This window comes from Corvus hawaiiensis, chromosome 5, assembly GCF_020740725.1.
Source record: "Corvus hawaiiensis isolate bCorHaw1 chromosome 5, bCorHaw1.pri.cur, whole genome shotgun sequence".
Classification (NCBI taxonomy): domain Eukaryota; kingdom Metazoa; phylum Chordata; class Aves; order Passeriformes; family Corvidae; genus Corvus; species Corvus hawaiiensis.
Window position 1 is genome coordinate 43,825,126 of NC_063217.1, and position 14,950 is coordinate 43,840,075.

Genomic DNA, 14,950 nt, shown 5'->3' on the forward strand with positions numbered 1-14,950 from the left:
CAGGAAGGGGCGGAGCCGGGGCGGAAGCGGCCGGGCCGGGGTAAGGAAAAGGAGCGGGATAAAGGGAAGCTGGCGGCGCTGGAGCTCCGGCGCTGCTTTGGCAGCGCTGCCGGGGCGCCGGGAGGAGCTGGGAGCAGAGGCTTTGGGGAGCGGGTCTGGGAGGGAGTTCTGACTCGACGGGGTCACTCTCTGTAGTAGCCGAACTCAGGTGTGTGCTGCTGTCCTGAGTCCCGGGTCTGGCCCCCGTATCCCGGGTCTGGCCCCCGTATCCCGGGTCTGGCCCCCGTATCCCGGGTCTGGCCCCCGTATCCCGGGTCTGGCCCTCGTATCCCGGGTCTGGCCCTCATGGCCCGCCCGCGTCTGGCTCTCCAGAGCCATCCACAATTTCCACTTTATTTGTGGCTTCGCCTGAAACTCGGGTCCGAAGCTCTTGTGTGCTTCCCGCAGGGCTCCCTGAGGGTGTAGGGGTGGCCCTGAACTCATCCAGCAAATGGATTGCCTGGATAGAAATGTAACTCCAGCCTCTCAAGTTATGTGCCTTAAAGCACAAATATTACTTTGCACTATGTTAAATATTTGCTACGTTTTTAAATGGCATTGTATTAAAACATTTTTCTAATGTTAACGCGTCTGCTTAACAGAAGTTCTGTTTTACCGTGTAGTAATCAACAAATGAATGAGATCTTTTTCAGGGACTAAAAGGAAGAGGATGTTTATGTACTTATTTATTTGTCTTTAATTTTTATGGGAAACACTTGTTTTTAAAGCAGCGATTTTCTTTATTACGTTGTTAACAGGGCAGCTGAATGAAACTAATTTAACTGTTGTTTAGTGCATGCTGAAAGAAAAGAGAAAATGGTAAAAACAGCACAGCTAATGAAAGTTAGGCTTACGTAATGTTTATGATTTTTAAGTAGGTGTCTTTTATCCCAAAGATAGGCAACATTATTTGTCTTTGTCTTTTAAGTTACGGTACAAATCCTGCATTGATTGTTGCTTCTCATTTTCCCTCTTTCAAACAGTGGCTACCGTAAGTATGGCCAATAGAATAAAAATCTGTCTCTTCCCACAGAATTTACAGTCTAATTGGAGAAAAAAGTGCTGCGAATAAGTACTGTGAGCAAATGGTGCAATGTCTTACTAGGTTTGGTTAGTTCTGTTTTGCACCTTTCATTTTATTGTGCATGTTACGGTCTGCTTTTGCCTTAGTAAGCTGCCAAGGGGTTAATAAACACATTTAATGGGTGGGTAGTAGTTATGTGAAAATACTGAAGTGAGAGTGGGCAACCAGGTAGGCTGTTAAGTCTTTGAATTGAAAATCTGTGCATAAATCCACAAGGAATATAGACTCTGCAGAGCCAAAACAGTGTAAAAAAAGTGCCTGTCGTGGAAACAAAAAATGTAAGAAGCGACTTTATAATGTCAGTGCTTAGAGACAAGATGTTGGGAGGAATTCTCTGAAGTAAATGTGGGAGAGGGGTGGGGTGTGGCAGTGTAAGGGTGTACAGCTCAGTTGAGTGATGATTTAAAAAGGCCTTCTCACAGGAAACAATGAGGAAACACAGGTAAAGTCACTTGTAGACAGAACTCCTGGATGGATTAATTTAGTTTCTCTTCTTTGAGAGACTTGAGAATACAGTTAGCCTGATTGTAGTTTTCATTGTCATAAACTGACCTTAAAAAAACCCCAAAATCTCACAACCAACCAAGCAGCAAAGCCCTTAAGGAAAAATGTCCTATTTTTTGGCTTGGTCTAGGACAGACTTCCAGTGTGACACTAAACAAAAATTTCTCTTTCTGTTTTTGCTTTTTCACATGTGTAAAAGGAACGCAGGAAACTTCCACCTTGCAAGGCTCTTTGAGAGGAAAGTCTGTGAGATGTTCAGTTACTGGTGTAGTGGAGGGACATAGAAATTTTTGCAATAACTTAAAATTCATATAAATCCAGACTGAATGCTTTGATGGTCTAATGACCCATATAACAAATTGCAGTCATTACAGAAGCCCATTCTGTTAAAATTACTTCTAAGAAGTTTTTAAAAATAATTTGTAAGAACAGGTGATTAAAAGTTGTAAACTAGAGAATAATGTACTTTGGAAATAGAAACCTCATCAGAATTTATGAAAATATTTAGGAGGCTCGTACAGCATGATAATGATCAAAATAGCTGATCGTGTCCGGGAAGGTCAACCAGAAGAAAAAATTCAGTGGTGAAATGATTGTTAAGATCAATGTGTATGTCTGAGTGGTCAGGAGAAGATGGACATGTGAGTTCTTTGAGTTCCCATGGAAAACAAAAATAATAACCCGAATGCATATAAGGGTACTGTTTAACGTTGGAAGAGGTACTGTAGCCGAGAACAGGAGTTCAAATGCTAGTAACTATGGATGTGACCATGGTAAGAGTAGCTCTTCTTGATTTACCTCTTTGGCAGAGCCTTTACTATATGATTTCTACCACAGAGTTGTACTTAAGATATTGAGTCTGTCTCAACTTCCATGCTGTCAAGATTTACCCAAATAAAGTATCTTCTGGTAAAGTAGGTATTGCATTGTGTATTGTCCTGTTTTTTGTGTGGCAGTGTATTAATTAAAGAAAAGCCACATTATAAGCCACTGATCTTGTTATTTAATGGTTTAAAAATATTTCACTGTAACAGATGTTAGTGTGTTCTTAATGTCAGGTGGACTTAATTTTATTCTTCCACTGCCTCTTTTAGGGCAATTGATTTGGTAGGCCGTATAAAGTAGTAAGCATGATATACATGTCTACATGGAAAAAAATAAATTGAATAATCAAGATGTATCAAATGAAAACTTTTTTTTAAAAAGTACTTGCATCGTGTTCATGTAATTGTGCAAAGACCTTATTAATGTAGACGGTTATGTGAAAGACTGATGCTGTTCCAGTGACACTCGTGCTTTATATATATGGATATAAAACCCCATTCTGGGCTTTCTTAGCGACACTTAAATCTCTTGTCCTCACTGCGCTCCAGCTGTGGTCTGTGACGCTTGTTGTAAGAGGGCCATCTAGTGTCTAAAGCTTTTCAGTGCCAGCTGTGATCTGTGAGGTAATGGGCAATTCTGCTGAGTGATGGAGCAGAAAAATGACTGTGTCAGTGCCTTATGTTAAACTCCTATGGAATATTATAGCAGGAAAAATGTAGCTTTCAACCCACTATAAGGAAAATTATTTTGAGTTTTTAGTATACTGAGAAGACGTTAATCTCAGCTCTGGTACTGTTGAATTCTACTGGTTTATAGTAGTTGTGTGTTTGAGGTGTTCATGTAGTAGCATGAGATGAATTTGCTTATGTGTCCTTCAGTTATTATCTCACTCAACTCTAGATTAATTTTTTTATACCAAAACCAATATTTTTTCCCATGGCCAAAATACCTGCTATAAATGCCTTTTGGCAGTTACAGAAAGACAGATGTTTGTATTAGGGAACTGACTGTTGCAGATGTGTGCTCAGGAACTTGTTGTTTTCAGTAATGCATGGTTAATGTTATGGGAGATTTTGGTGTTGAAAAAATCAAAAAAGCCTTGCTCTAAAATGTGTACACACTTAAAATTTGAAAATGAAACGTTTTCTTTAGGTTTTGTTTGATGTCAGAAATATGCTAAAATGTTAAAAAAAAAGTAAGATCATTTTCCTATCCATGATCTATCTGTATGTGAACAGGCAGCGTAGATGTGGAACCATCCTTTTCTCTCAAAAAAGGGCCTGCCAATTATTCAGGCAGGATGTCTTCAGTAGTGTCTTATGTTAAAATCAGTTGTAGCAGATAGTGGAAGAAGCGGTGATATAATTTTTTTTTTTTAAATTCTGTATTCTTTTATGAATATTGTACTCTGATTTCCATTTCAGGAACTTCATCTCAGGAAGAAGATGAAAGATAGTGTCGCTGAAGAACATTTATATTTGGCTTTTTCTCATCAGTGCAGAGATAGTATCTTTCCTCTTCATACATCTATCTCACTGTTTTTGCTATCCTACTGTGACTGCAAATTATTTAAAGTTTTTTTAGTGCCGACTGGCGAAGATGTGGGTGATCAGTGTGTGACAAAAAACCTCGCTGGCGATCTCGAGGTCCATTTAATCTCCAGGTGTCAGCTTCCAGTGGTTGTGCAGAGCTGCAGTTTACCTGCTGTTGTCGCGAAAGATGACAAATTCTGCCGAGCTGGGCTTTCTGTGGTCTTAAGACATATAATACAGAAAACATTCGAGGCAGATCCATCTAAAAAGGATCTTTTGGAACTCTTGGGCTTTAAGAAGACCTGCTTAAAAGCCTGTGCTGAAGTGAGTGTGTCTCTCTCTTAGATACATTAATAGGTTTTTAATAAGCATTGAATGCTCTGAAGTAGACTCTTAATATTGATGTCAAGTAAATTCTTTTACTAAAAAACTTAATTTGCTTAGAAAATGCAATTTCCTCTATGGAGAAGTACCTGTATTTTGGCACAAAGATGAAAAATAATTATTTTTGAAGATACCACTTTTTAGCAGCACAAAAAGAACCTTGATGCTAAAAAAATAGGTCGGATCTTTGTTTCATGTCTAGCAGTATAAATGAGTTATAGAGTAAACTTAGAAGTACCTAATTTCTTGTTAATTTTGATTTCAAGAGCACCATATATTGTTAGCCTTCACTGTCAAGGTGCACTGCTGGCTTTTGTTTAGCTTATCCTCACCAGGTTGTCCAGTGCCTTTTCAGCTACCTGGCCAGGTGGTCAGTCCCTAGCTTGTACCGTTCCAGGGGATAAGTCCCTCCTAGGTGTGGAATATTCTACTGAGTTCTATCAGTTCCTCTCAGCCCATTCCCTAGTCTGTGCAGGAGTTTGTTGGGAATTTGTTGTCTGCTCTGCTCAATTCCCTGTCATCCTTGATGGGAGTATATTCCATCTCCCCTCTCCAGGTAAAGATGATGAAATGGGATAGGCCTCAGGATAGACCCTTAAAGATTTCCACTTCTAACTGGCCTTCAGGTAGAGTGTGAACCATTAACCAACACTACCTTTTGAGTTGAGATGTCAGCCCATTTATCACATAGCAGTTTACTCATCTGGCAGCTCATCCATCTAGACTTGCCTTCCTCACTCCTCTCAGGATGTTGATCTCCACCCTGTCATGATTGCTATTTCCATGGTTGCCATTGATTACTGTGCCTTCAACCCAGTTCACAGCTTTGCTTCTTATGAGTTGTGCAGCCAGCCTAATTTTATGTCAATAATAAGGAAATAAAAATATGCTATGCTGGATAACTGTTCATTCTGTTATATAAAGTTTAGCTTCCTAACTCTGCTGTTGCAGAAGTAATACAGAAATATCTGCGTTTCTAAGATTAACAAAGAATGTATTTAAAGCTGAAGTGGACCAAAAGTAACCCTGGATTTTGTTTCTCTTTCTGTAGAGACATTGATTATGTAAATTTATTTGACAGGTTAGCCAGTGGACCAGACTCTGTGAGATCAGCATACCTCTTGCTGTTGAAAGATTTTTGACAGCCTCTCCTCAGCACTGCCAGGCAATTCCTCCTGACATTTTACTGTTAGAAAGGAAGCTTGGAGAACCTGTCCGAGTACATAATGATGACAAAATTCGAAGGCAAAAACTTCAGCAACAGAAGGGAGGTGCCAAGGCTGCAGTGCCTGTGCTTGGTAAAGAAGCAACAGAGGAATCAAAACCAGGGGAAGTCCATGAACATCCACCCTCAAGTTTGGAACTGAGTGTAGCTTTCTCTAAACTACTTGCCCAGGAAGCACCAGATGCAATCAACAGGGAGGCCCCTCACATCAGGAGAGCAAAAACCTCTGACCTTCCGCTCTTGGACCACGTTTTTGCAGAAGGGCTTTATTTTACTGTGGCAGATCTAGTGCTTTTGCCATGCATCCACCAGTTCTTGGTAAGATGACAGACTCTGAAAATATTAACTAGTGTACATGTATGTTTTTTAAGAACCTAAAAGTTGTAAAAGATGTTAATTTGAAACATATTGTGGTGCTTACAATGTGACCTTAACCTGAAATCGAAGACTTGTCTTGTTTTTGTACAAACACAAAAATCAGGGATTGGTGAGATCACTAAAGTTACTTCTAAATACATGGCATATCAATGGTTATGTTAACTTTTAAAATATTATACTGAAATATTTTGGTACCAATTTGCCCAGAAAATAATAATTTTAAAATACTAGTACAGGTGACCTGAGCTCAACTTAAAAAACTAGTTATACAGTGGGAAAAACATCTGTGGCAAGACTGTGCAAGAGTCTTGCTCAGCACAATCTTTGTACTTCCTTTTATGACAATATATGCACAGGAAAGATTTAAGGAAATGACAACTATGTCTTTATTTCCCATTACAGTGAAATGATACAACGAGTTTGCCTCCTACCAGTATTCCTGCAGTTACTCTATGAGATTTATGCCTAAGCTGGTGTCTGTTCCAGGAACATTTGCATTTTGATTTTGCAAGTTGGTTTGCCAAATTTCCCTTATGGTATTTGAAAACAAATGGAATTCCTGGAGAAGATGCTGTTAGGCAGATTGAGAATAACAGTCTCTAGAATCAAGATAATGACTATTGAATATTAATAATGTGGCAAATGTCCACTTTATAACTTCTTTAACCAAGATCATCATCCTCAATGGATTTCTTTATGATGATAGCAATATGCTGCCTTTGAATTAAGACGATGAGTTATTTTTCAGAAGTGCTTCTTAATTCAGATCTGCTTTGTTTGTTTTGCAAATTACATAATTAGAAGTGAACAGCAACTTCTGTATGGATGATACTAAACAAAAATATTAAGACAGAATGCTTTCTTACTATTTAAAAAATGTTAATGTATCTCAGTCTTTGTTTTTCCAAGGCCTTTTTAAATAAGAGCTTAACTTTTTAGAGTAATGTTTGGTTTACTGGTGCCAGGCATGAGAAGATATTTGCATCAGATGCTTAATTGATTTCAGCAATGTAGGTGAAGTAGTTCTGGGGAGGTCCTGTGAGTAGCTGAGAATGCTGTATTTATTGACTTTTTGTGTTACCCTTGAGCCCTGGTGTTCTTATGAACTAGGTATTTTACAGTACAGTTGTGTTAGCTCACACCAAGGATTGCCCTAAAAACCTGGCTTTCGGTTCAATTTTTACCTAATTTACAAGAGCTCTGGGATGATGTTTGTTTATTTCTGTTCCCTGGGGAATGATCATTTTCTAAGCAATTATACCTTGATGCCTACAGTTATCATCAAAATTGTAAAACTTGCATCTGAAAGCTTTTTGCAGGCAGTGAGTTGAAACTGCTCTTGTTGATGGAAGTGCCAGAGTTTAATTCTGTATTAAAGTGTTATTTGTCACTTGTATAACTGGTCTTCCTGGATTGTGTTTAAAAAAATCACTGTAGTTGCAGTTCCACTTTGAATTAAGGGTGTGAATAATAATGAAGTTTTCAGTGAGTATGTGTCTGGAAAATACCATCCCATAAATATGAGGAGACCTGACTAGCTGATTGTAATTATAATTACCAAAAGTAGGATAATGAAGCTGAAGGGTTGTTTTTCATTACCTCATTTCATTGCTGTTATCATTCTGAGGTTACCTTTGTTTCACTTTCTATTAGTTGTAACTGTTGAAAATTAATAGAAGTATAACAAAGGCTCAGTTCCTCATCTGGGAGAAACCACTATTCACTTTTTAAAATACAATTTAGAACACTTGATAACAAGTGTAACAGTGCCTCTTAGAATTGCTTTCCAAAAGAATTCTTCCTTAACTGAATTAATGTGTTTATGCCTGTGTTACTATTAGGATATTAAATTGCATACTAAAGTTACACAGTTCATCCTTCTTTTGCTCCTTTAGCTATTGCTAATTATTTGTGGTTACCCTAAGCATATTATAAACACAGCATGCAGGAGAGCTGTTGGAAATTTCTTGTCATTTCAAGTGTTCTTTTCCAATTTCTATTTCCACACTGCAGACAGATCCATGGAGGAATGCTGGTTTTGCATGGCCTTTTCTGCCTGTTCCTGTAATCATGATTTTTAATTTTCTGTTTAAAGCAGGCACAGCATCACAGAATAGTTGAAGCTGGAATAATTGAGGTTGGAGGGCACCTCTGGAGCTCATCTTGTCTAACCACCCTGCTCAGAGCAGGGTCAGCTAGAGCCGGTTGGCCAGGATCGCGTCCAGTTGTATTTCGAATGTCTGTAAGGAGACTTCACAACCTCTCCTGTAAGAGGATGATCTCCATTGTTCTAGAACATTTGGGAATCTAAACAAAAGATGCTTAATTTCATCAAATGCATCCTTTTTAAAAGTAGTTGGACTTCATGCTAAAATGTAATTTGGGTATATTTTTTTTAATATGTGCAACATACTCTTACTAAAGAAATTTTTTTATTTCATGTTTTACCCTTAAAATACTAATTTCTATTGGAGGCCACATTAACTCATAATCACATACACTTACTTCAGAAAGAAAGATACTAGTTACCATTATTGTATAAAAATATGATCTTAAGATTCTAAAAAAGTCTGAGTAAGTACACAATTTAAAAAATAAATCAGTACTAATTTGAAAAAAGTCACAGATGTAGTGCAAAGACTTGAGTAAAGACATGGGGTAATGTATGCCTGTTACCACATAGTCTAAGGTATTTCAGGCTTGCAGGTTCCAGCAAAATAGCTGTTGGCGGATGAGCTTTTAAGAGATACTTGTGAGAAAGAGCATTCAGGTACCATAATGTCATGCTTAGAGTTCAGTATTCATTGCAAATTACTACATTGGGGTTTTTTGTCTAACGACCGACCAAAACTAATCATTCCTATGTTAGCAAATAGCACCCATTATTTAAATGGAGTTTTCCTGTTACTGACTGAAATTATGATTAAAATTGATCATGTAAACCTTTTCATCCTATTAAGCGAATGGGAATTGAAGATAAAGTCTAAATGGCCAGCTGGCAATTCTACCTGGGGCTCTGAACAAGCTGATTTTTGTTTTACCATCATGCTGTGAGTGCATGTGCTTGGCATGGAGCTGAGCTTGCTCCTGTAGTTCGTGCCTTTTGGTGGTTTGTTGCAAGAAATTTACACTAGCAAGTAACCTTCCCTTTTTATTTTTCTAGGTTTCCAGCAAGAGACAAGGCAAAAATCTGGTAAACTTGCCACTGATATCCAGTTGGTACCGAAGAGTTCAGGAAGTACCTGGAGTAAAGAAAGCTGCTGGCAAATGCAACATGGAACTTCTCCAGCTTCCAGAGTTGATGTCTGCTCCAGAGGAACAGCTACAGGACTCCTCTTCAGTTCCTGATGAGTTAGAAGAGGATAATGATGACAGTCATTTTATAGGTGGTCCAAGGCCAACCATGACTAAGTTAATGGTAATTTAAGTTTTTTAATGAGTTATTTTTATAGCCATATTGGCTTGATTTGGAGTAGGTAAAATTTATTAGAATTGTATAAGCTGGTTTTGACAGCCTTGAACAGTTTAATCCCCTTTGTTTGTCTTAAATCTGATGCGCATTGACTTAGAAGTGATTCTACTTTTCTGATATTTGATTCATTCAGGAATTGGGCAAAGATAGGGCTGCTGGAGTCCTATCAATTATTCTGAATAATCAAAATAACTTTTTGTTTGAATTGCAATATTGTATTTCTCTTTTAAAGATATTTATGTAAAGAACGACAAAAAACTGTGGCTTTTATGTTTGGCTTCATTATCCAACCTTTTCAGCTGGGTTGGTTTGGGGGTTTTTTTGCTGTTTGATTAAAGCTTTGAACATCTGGGAACCCTAATGAGTTTTGTTAAAGAAAACTGTCCATCATGTTCCATAATTTGGTATTTTTTGCACAGAAGCTGACAGCATTTCCTAAAAAAAATGAACACAGCTTTCTTGTGAGAATAAGAGAAATACGTAATTTGAGCGTTGTATAATGTTGAGTCATCTGCCTGTTCAGTTTCACTTAAGCTGACAGGGTTGCAGTTTGATCTGATGCCATTAAATTTAGTGAGAAATTTGATACCAGCTTAAGTGGGTAAAGGGTCTTAATTTATTTTTTTTCCTCCTTTCATGTAGGAAAAGGGAATTGAAGCAAAGTTTTCTCCTCATCCATGCCCCAGCTGGACCCTAGACTGGACCAGTCTACCATCTGCAGTCAGTCCTGGGGAAGGTGAGGGTTTGTATGTCTGTGTATTTAACAGGGTCTTCTTCTGGTGAAGCTGCTTAACTGTTTCATAGGAAAATATGCCAGTTTTCAGTATGTTTCAGAGCTCTCTAAGACAGGTAAGCAGTTTCAAATCTGTATTAAAATTCAGTCTGTTTGTGACACGTGGTGATGCAACTTCCCTCAGGTCATCAACAGCTGATGACCGAACTGGGAACAAAAGATTGACCTTGATTTCAGTCGGCAGTTGACACAACTCAGAAATCCTAACCAAGCTCAGTGCTTGGTTGTGTTGAGTTTTCCGTAGAAGTAAAGGTATCCATAGACACCTTCCATAGGAATAAAGTTACTGTGGTTGTCAATATGTACAGATAGTAAAAAGAGGGTGGCAGGTCAGAATATAAAATACAGGTGGTCACAATGTGAGACAGAAGGAAAATTAGATACATCATGTGATTATTTCCCTGGACTGATATATGTCATCATAGGAAATGTTTTCATTTTTTCCTCTAGCAAGGCAGTGGCTGAAAATTTTGGGAAGGGGGGCTTGTTGAAATAAGACTGAATGGAAATAGTGTGCTACTGCTGATTATATGTGATGTTTGGGAAAGAGGAGATTATATTTAATTTGTGACCAGCAAAGAAATGCAACATCTTCTCTGTGGTATTATTAGGCAGCAGTAGAAAGGGGGTTTTTCATCCCTTTTGGAACTTCAGTTAATCGTGGAATCTTTGCTTGTGTTCCTGGTCCTGTGTGTGTGAACACATTCATTGTCTTCAGGTTCATTTCCTACTCACTGCAAAGGCTTTGTGGATATTAAACTCAGTTTGGCTGGATATGATTAGGGGTGCTTCCTTTAGGCTCATCCAAAGCACATTAAAGGGAGGGGGAAAGTGTGTGAATGTGTGGCTGGACAGTGATAACCCTTGTTGCTGCTTTATTACTTTGAGGATATATGGAGATAGAAGCCTTTGGTACTGTCATGTTTTTTCATCAAACATTGTCTTCACTGTGAAAGAAACAAAAAAAAGAGATTTTTTTTAAGATGGGAATCTATTTTTTTTTTCTTTAAAACATCTTTTTATTTATTGACTTTTTATCCAACTGTGAAATTCAAGAATGAGAAGTAACTGACCCACAGTCTTACAAACCCTTACTACTTTTCTCATGAGTTGAAATACTTCTTAAGCAGGAAGTACTTAAAACAAATACTTTATTTGTGGTATCTCATCTGAAATGAACCATCATTTCAGTCACAGTATGCATGAGATGGTATTTACTTACAAAGGTAGTGGTTGTGAACAAATTTATATTATTCTTTCCAAAAAAATTGCTCAAAGAGTGAATGTGACAACTAGCAACCAAATTCTGTAGGCTTGTAGATAGTGCCGCCTTCCTTTTTCCTGAATGAAGGAATGGTAGTAGGTTAGAAAAGAACTCCTTAGCTGAAACATGACGTGTCAGGTGAAACTGAAAAGACCCCTGTACGTGCACAGTAGGAGACAGAGGGGTCAATTACAGAATGTGTGAAGAAGATCAGTCTAAAAACTAGGCAAATAAATAAAACTCCATCAAAATAACCACATTTTACAAGTGCAGCTTGCTCTTACCCATTAATGGAACACATGTAATTCTTTAACTTTATAGCTGGTCCAAACAAATGTAATGGATTGGATATAAACATAGTTCCTAGTGAATCATGTCAGGTATATAATATACTTTTTATTTCTAGTAAAAAATGGGTTCATAGTATTGAATTGACTGGGAGAAATATCTGACTTGTAGAGGTGAAATTTTCCATGCACAATTTTTATAAAGCCAATATTGAAAACGAAAAGGCCTTTCACAGCTTCTGTGTTGGGCATGCAGGAAAGAGTGTTAATTTATTGGAAGACAGCACATGCCTGCCTAGCTGAAGACAGAATGACTCTGGTTGTTTGATTTATGCTTGCTTTGTGATTGGTAGGGAGTCGTTGGCCAAATTAAATTACTGTATAAAACTGTCACAGGTAGGTTGACCTGAATAAAATGATACCCTGGTTGATACATGCCCTTTGTTTGCATTCTGGTGTTCAGACTTTTGAGAAAGTTGCTAGATTTTTAGAATGCTTAGCTTTTAAAATGAGACAAAATTTGAAAAGCCCAGCAACTACTGTTCAGTGGTAAGGCTGTCCCTTAAACTGTTGTTATGAAGAGACTTGTTACCTTGATTTATAAGCCACAGAATAATTAATACTATACTGTAAATGTGGCTTGGTTGTTTTTTTTTCCTTGGAGGGGGAGGGGAAATGAAGCAGCCTTCAGGATGTAGAGATAGATAATATTGAAAATGTTGCCTTTATGTTGTCTGCTTTTTCTAAATAATTTAGGTCAGCTGAGAATTTGTTCTTCTAGTATGCATAACTTATGAATTAAGGTGTCAGCTGATTTGTCTACAGGTGAGATAAAACCTCTGGTCTTTCTTTGAAGACTAAATATGCAAATAGTTGTGAGACTATTTTAAGAATTCATTTACCTATTTACTAGGGTGTTGTTTTATAAAATGACTTCTCAATCCCCGAACTCTCCTCAGCTCCTCCTACTCCCCTGCCTTGCCCAGCAACTCTTATTTTCTTTTATTTGGACAGGGTCTGAAATATTAATCTAGTTAGAAATGCCTCTGTACTCTGTTTCTTCATATCAGCAGCATTCTTTAAACTCACCAATTCATAAATTTTAAAGCTAGATGGATGGTAGGATCATCTGTGCCTGTCTCCTACCTGATTCTGGCTATAAACTAAGTTTGTAATTGCTTATGTCGAGAAGAATGATTCATAGAAGAATCATAATAATGCTGAAATGATAGCTGGTTAAGGAAGAGTGGCAGGTTCACAGTATCATTTTATTTCTCCAGAGTGGAGGTTAAAATAGATAAAATTAGATACTAGATTCTTAATCTAGATAAACTAGTTTAAATTAGATATTGTAAAGTGAAAGAGTAACTTAGGAAGGACAGCAGATTTTACGAAGAGATTTTAAAAATGTGTTGGTAGACATATCAGGTGGACCAACAAGAGTAAAACAATGTTTACATATGTAATTTAGAAACATTTTTGAACCTTAAGTACCTTTGAATAACACAGGCTAGAGCAATAACACAGAGCACAGTGTTCCAGTTTTGTGGAATTAACTGATGTTTTGATTAAACAGTCTTGTTGCCTACCAAACAACAATCCTGAAGGATCAGTGTTACCCTCAGCTTCCAGAACTGATATTAAGTACAGGATACTTTAATGTAGTGTGGCTTCTCAATAGGGAAAGAAGAAAATTTTGAATATTTCCTAACTCTCATCATAAACAAAATTAGTTTTAATGAAAGGAACAGCACTTAATTACGTTATTATCTTCTAACCAGTATAAAAGTTTGTGACTTCATGTCCATGTTAAAGTTGTTTGTAATTGCTCATAGAATTGAGTAATATAATAATTGTGCAATAAATGTTGTCTTAGATGCAGATTTTTTTGAGTTGAAATTGTCAAAATTGATTCAATGTATCTGGGTTGTTTCTGGGATTTTTTTATGAGGCTAGGTCACTGTTATTTTGTTCTGCTTTTTATATTGGTATTACCTTTTGAATATTTTTACTTGAAAGATGCTTTCTGAGTTGAGAATACATTATGCTTAAAAATCAAAGATGGTTTAGGGAATCTGACATTTTATGAAAATTTTTGCTAATCAAGAGATGCAAATTGTGTATTTTACTTTAAATGATAAAAGCAACTGTATTTTTAAAATTAAATCCAGACAGTCATTCATTCTGTAGAACAAAAAGAGTTAAAAGCAACACTTTAAAGTTCTCCATTTCCCTTTCAAGCCTGTCAGAACTTTTTGAAAGACTTTGAAGATTTTTTTTTTTTTTTAATAGTTTTTTAGCCTGTTTCAGTGTCTCAGGCATCCTGAAGCAGGAACTCATCCTTCTTCTTCAACTGATTTTTCCATATCAGACAGCTCTTTGCCTGCAAGCCACATGGGTGTAACAATCCAAGGGAAACTGAACTGAAGCTGCTTCTCATTAACCTCTCCTTAAAGTTACAGTTCTGCACTCATTTAAATAAGTTTAAACCACATTTATGTGTGCATTATACTTTGCAGTTCAAGATCTGGAAAACCTGTGATGGCAATACAGCCAGGTTGCCTCATATTCTTGATAAATATTTGAGAAGTAGGTAATTTTCAGTAACAAAGAGAAAGGAAAATTGCTCATTTTTGTAATACAGGCAACATTGATATATCTTTTTACTGGCTTGCCTTAAAAAGGGTATTCTTGCAAAACTTGTATTTCATATGTGGCTTCTTAGACTCTTTTGACTGTTCAGGGATATAACATTGTATAGTTGGCCTGAGGACAAATTTCATGGAAGTTTGCATGTAATTACTAACTTTTAGACAAAACATTCTTCAGGTTTAGCTGGAAAAAATAGCTCAGGCTTGTCACCAAACCAGAGAACTCATCCACGACATTGTACACTGTTCCTACTGTTACTGTGCTCTTCCTCCATTTTTCTTTTGTGATTGTCTTGGGTTACCAAGCAAAACAAGGGAAGTGAATTAATTATTTTATATTTTTAAATGCCTATTTAGAGACAGGAGGCAAAGCTATTATATGGTTAAGTTAAATTAGTATGTAGTAATGATTTTTAGGCACAATGATTTACTAAAATGAATACTCTTCTTTGAAAACATAGCTGGTTTCTATGCCTAATGGAATCAATGCATATGCATTATGAGGGTACAAG

At 37.2% G+C, this 14,950-nt stretch overlaps 1 protein-coding gene across 4 annotated transcripts in view; it reads left to right on the forward strand.

Moving 5' to 3' along the window:
- Positions 1-6: 6 nt before the first annotated feature.
- Positions 7-14,950, forward strand: part of GSTCD (glutathione S-transferase C-terminal domain containing) — a 54,447-nt gene continuing 39,503 nt past the window's right edge. For 2 of the 4 annotated variants that reach the window (XM_048304302.1, XM_048304305.1), the window contains exons 1-5: positions 7-40; positions 3,877-4,308; positions 5,450-5,911; positions 9,135-9,389; positions 10,086-10,179. In XM_048304302.1, the coding sequence (XP_048160259.1) occupies positions 3,898-4,308; positions 5,450-5,911; positions 9,135-9,389; positions 10,086-10,179 (1,222 nt within the window). In that variant the 5' untranslated portion in view covers positions 7-40; positions 3,877-3,897. The other 2 variants (XM_048304303.1, XM_048304304.1) reach the window with 2 other exon arrangements.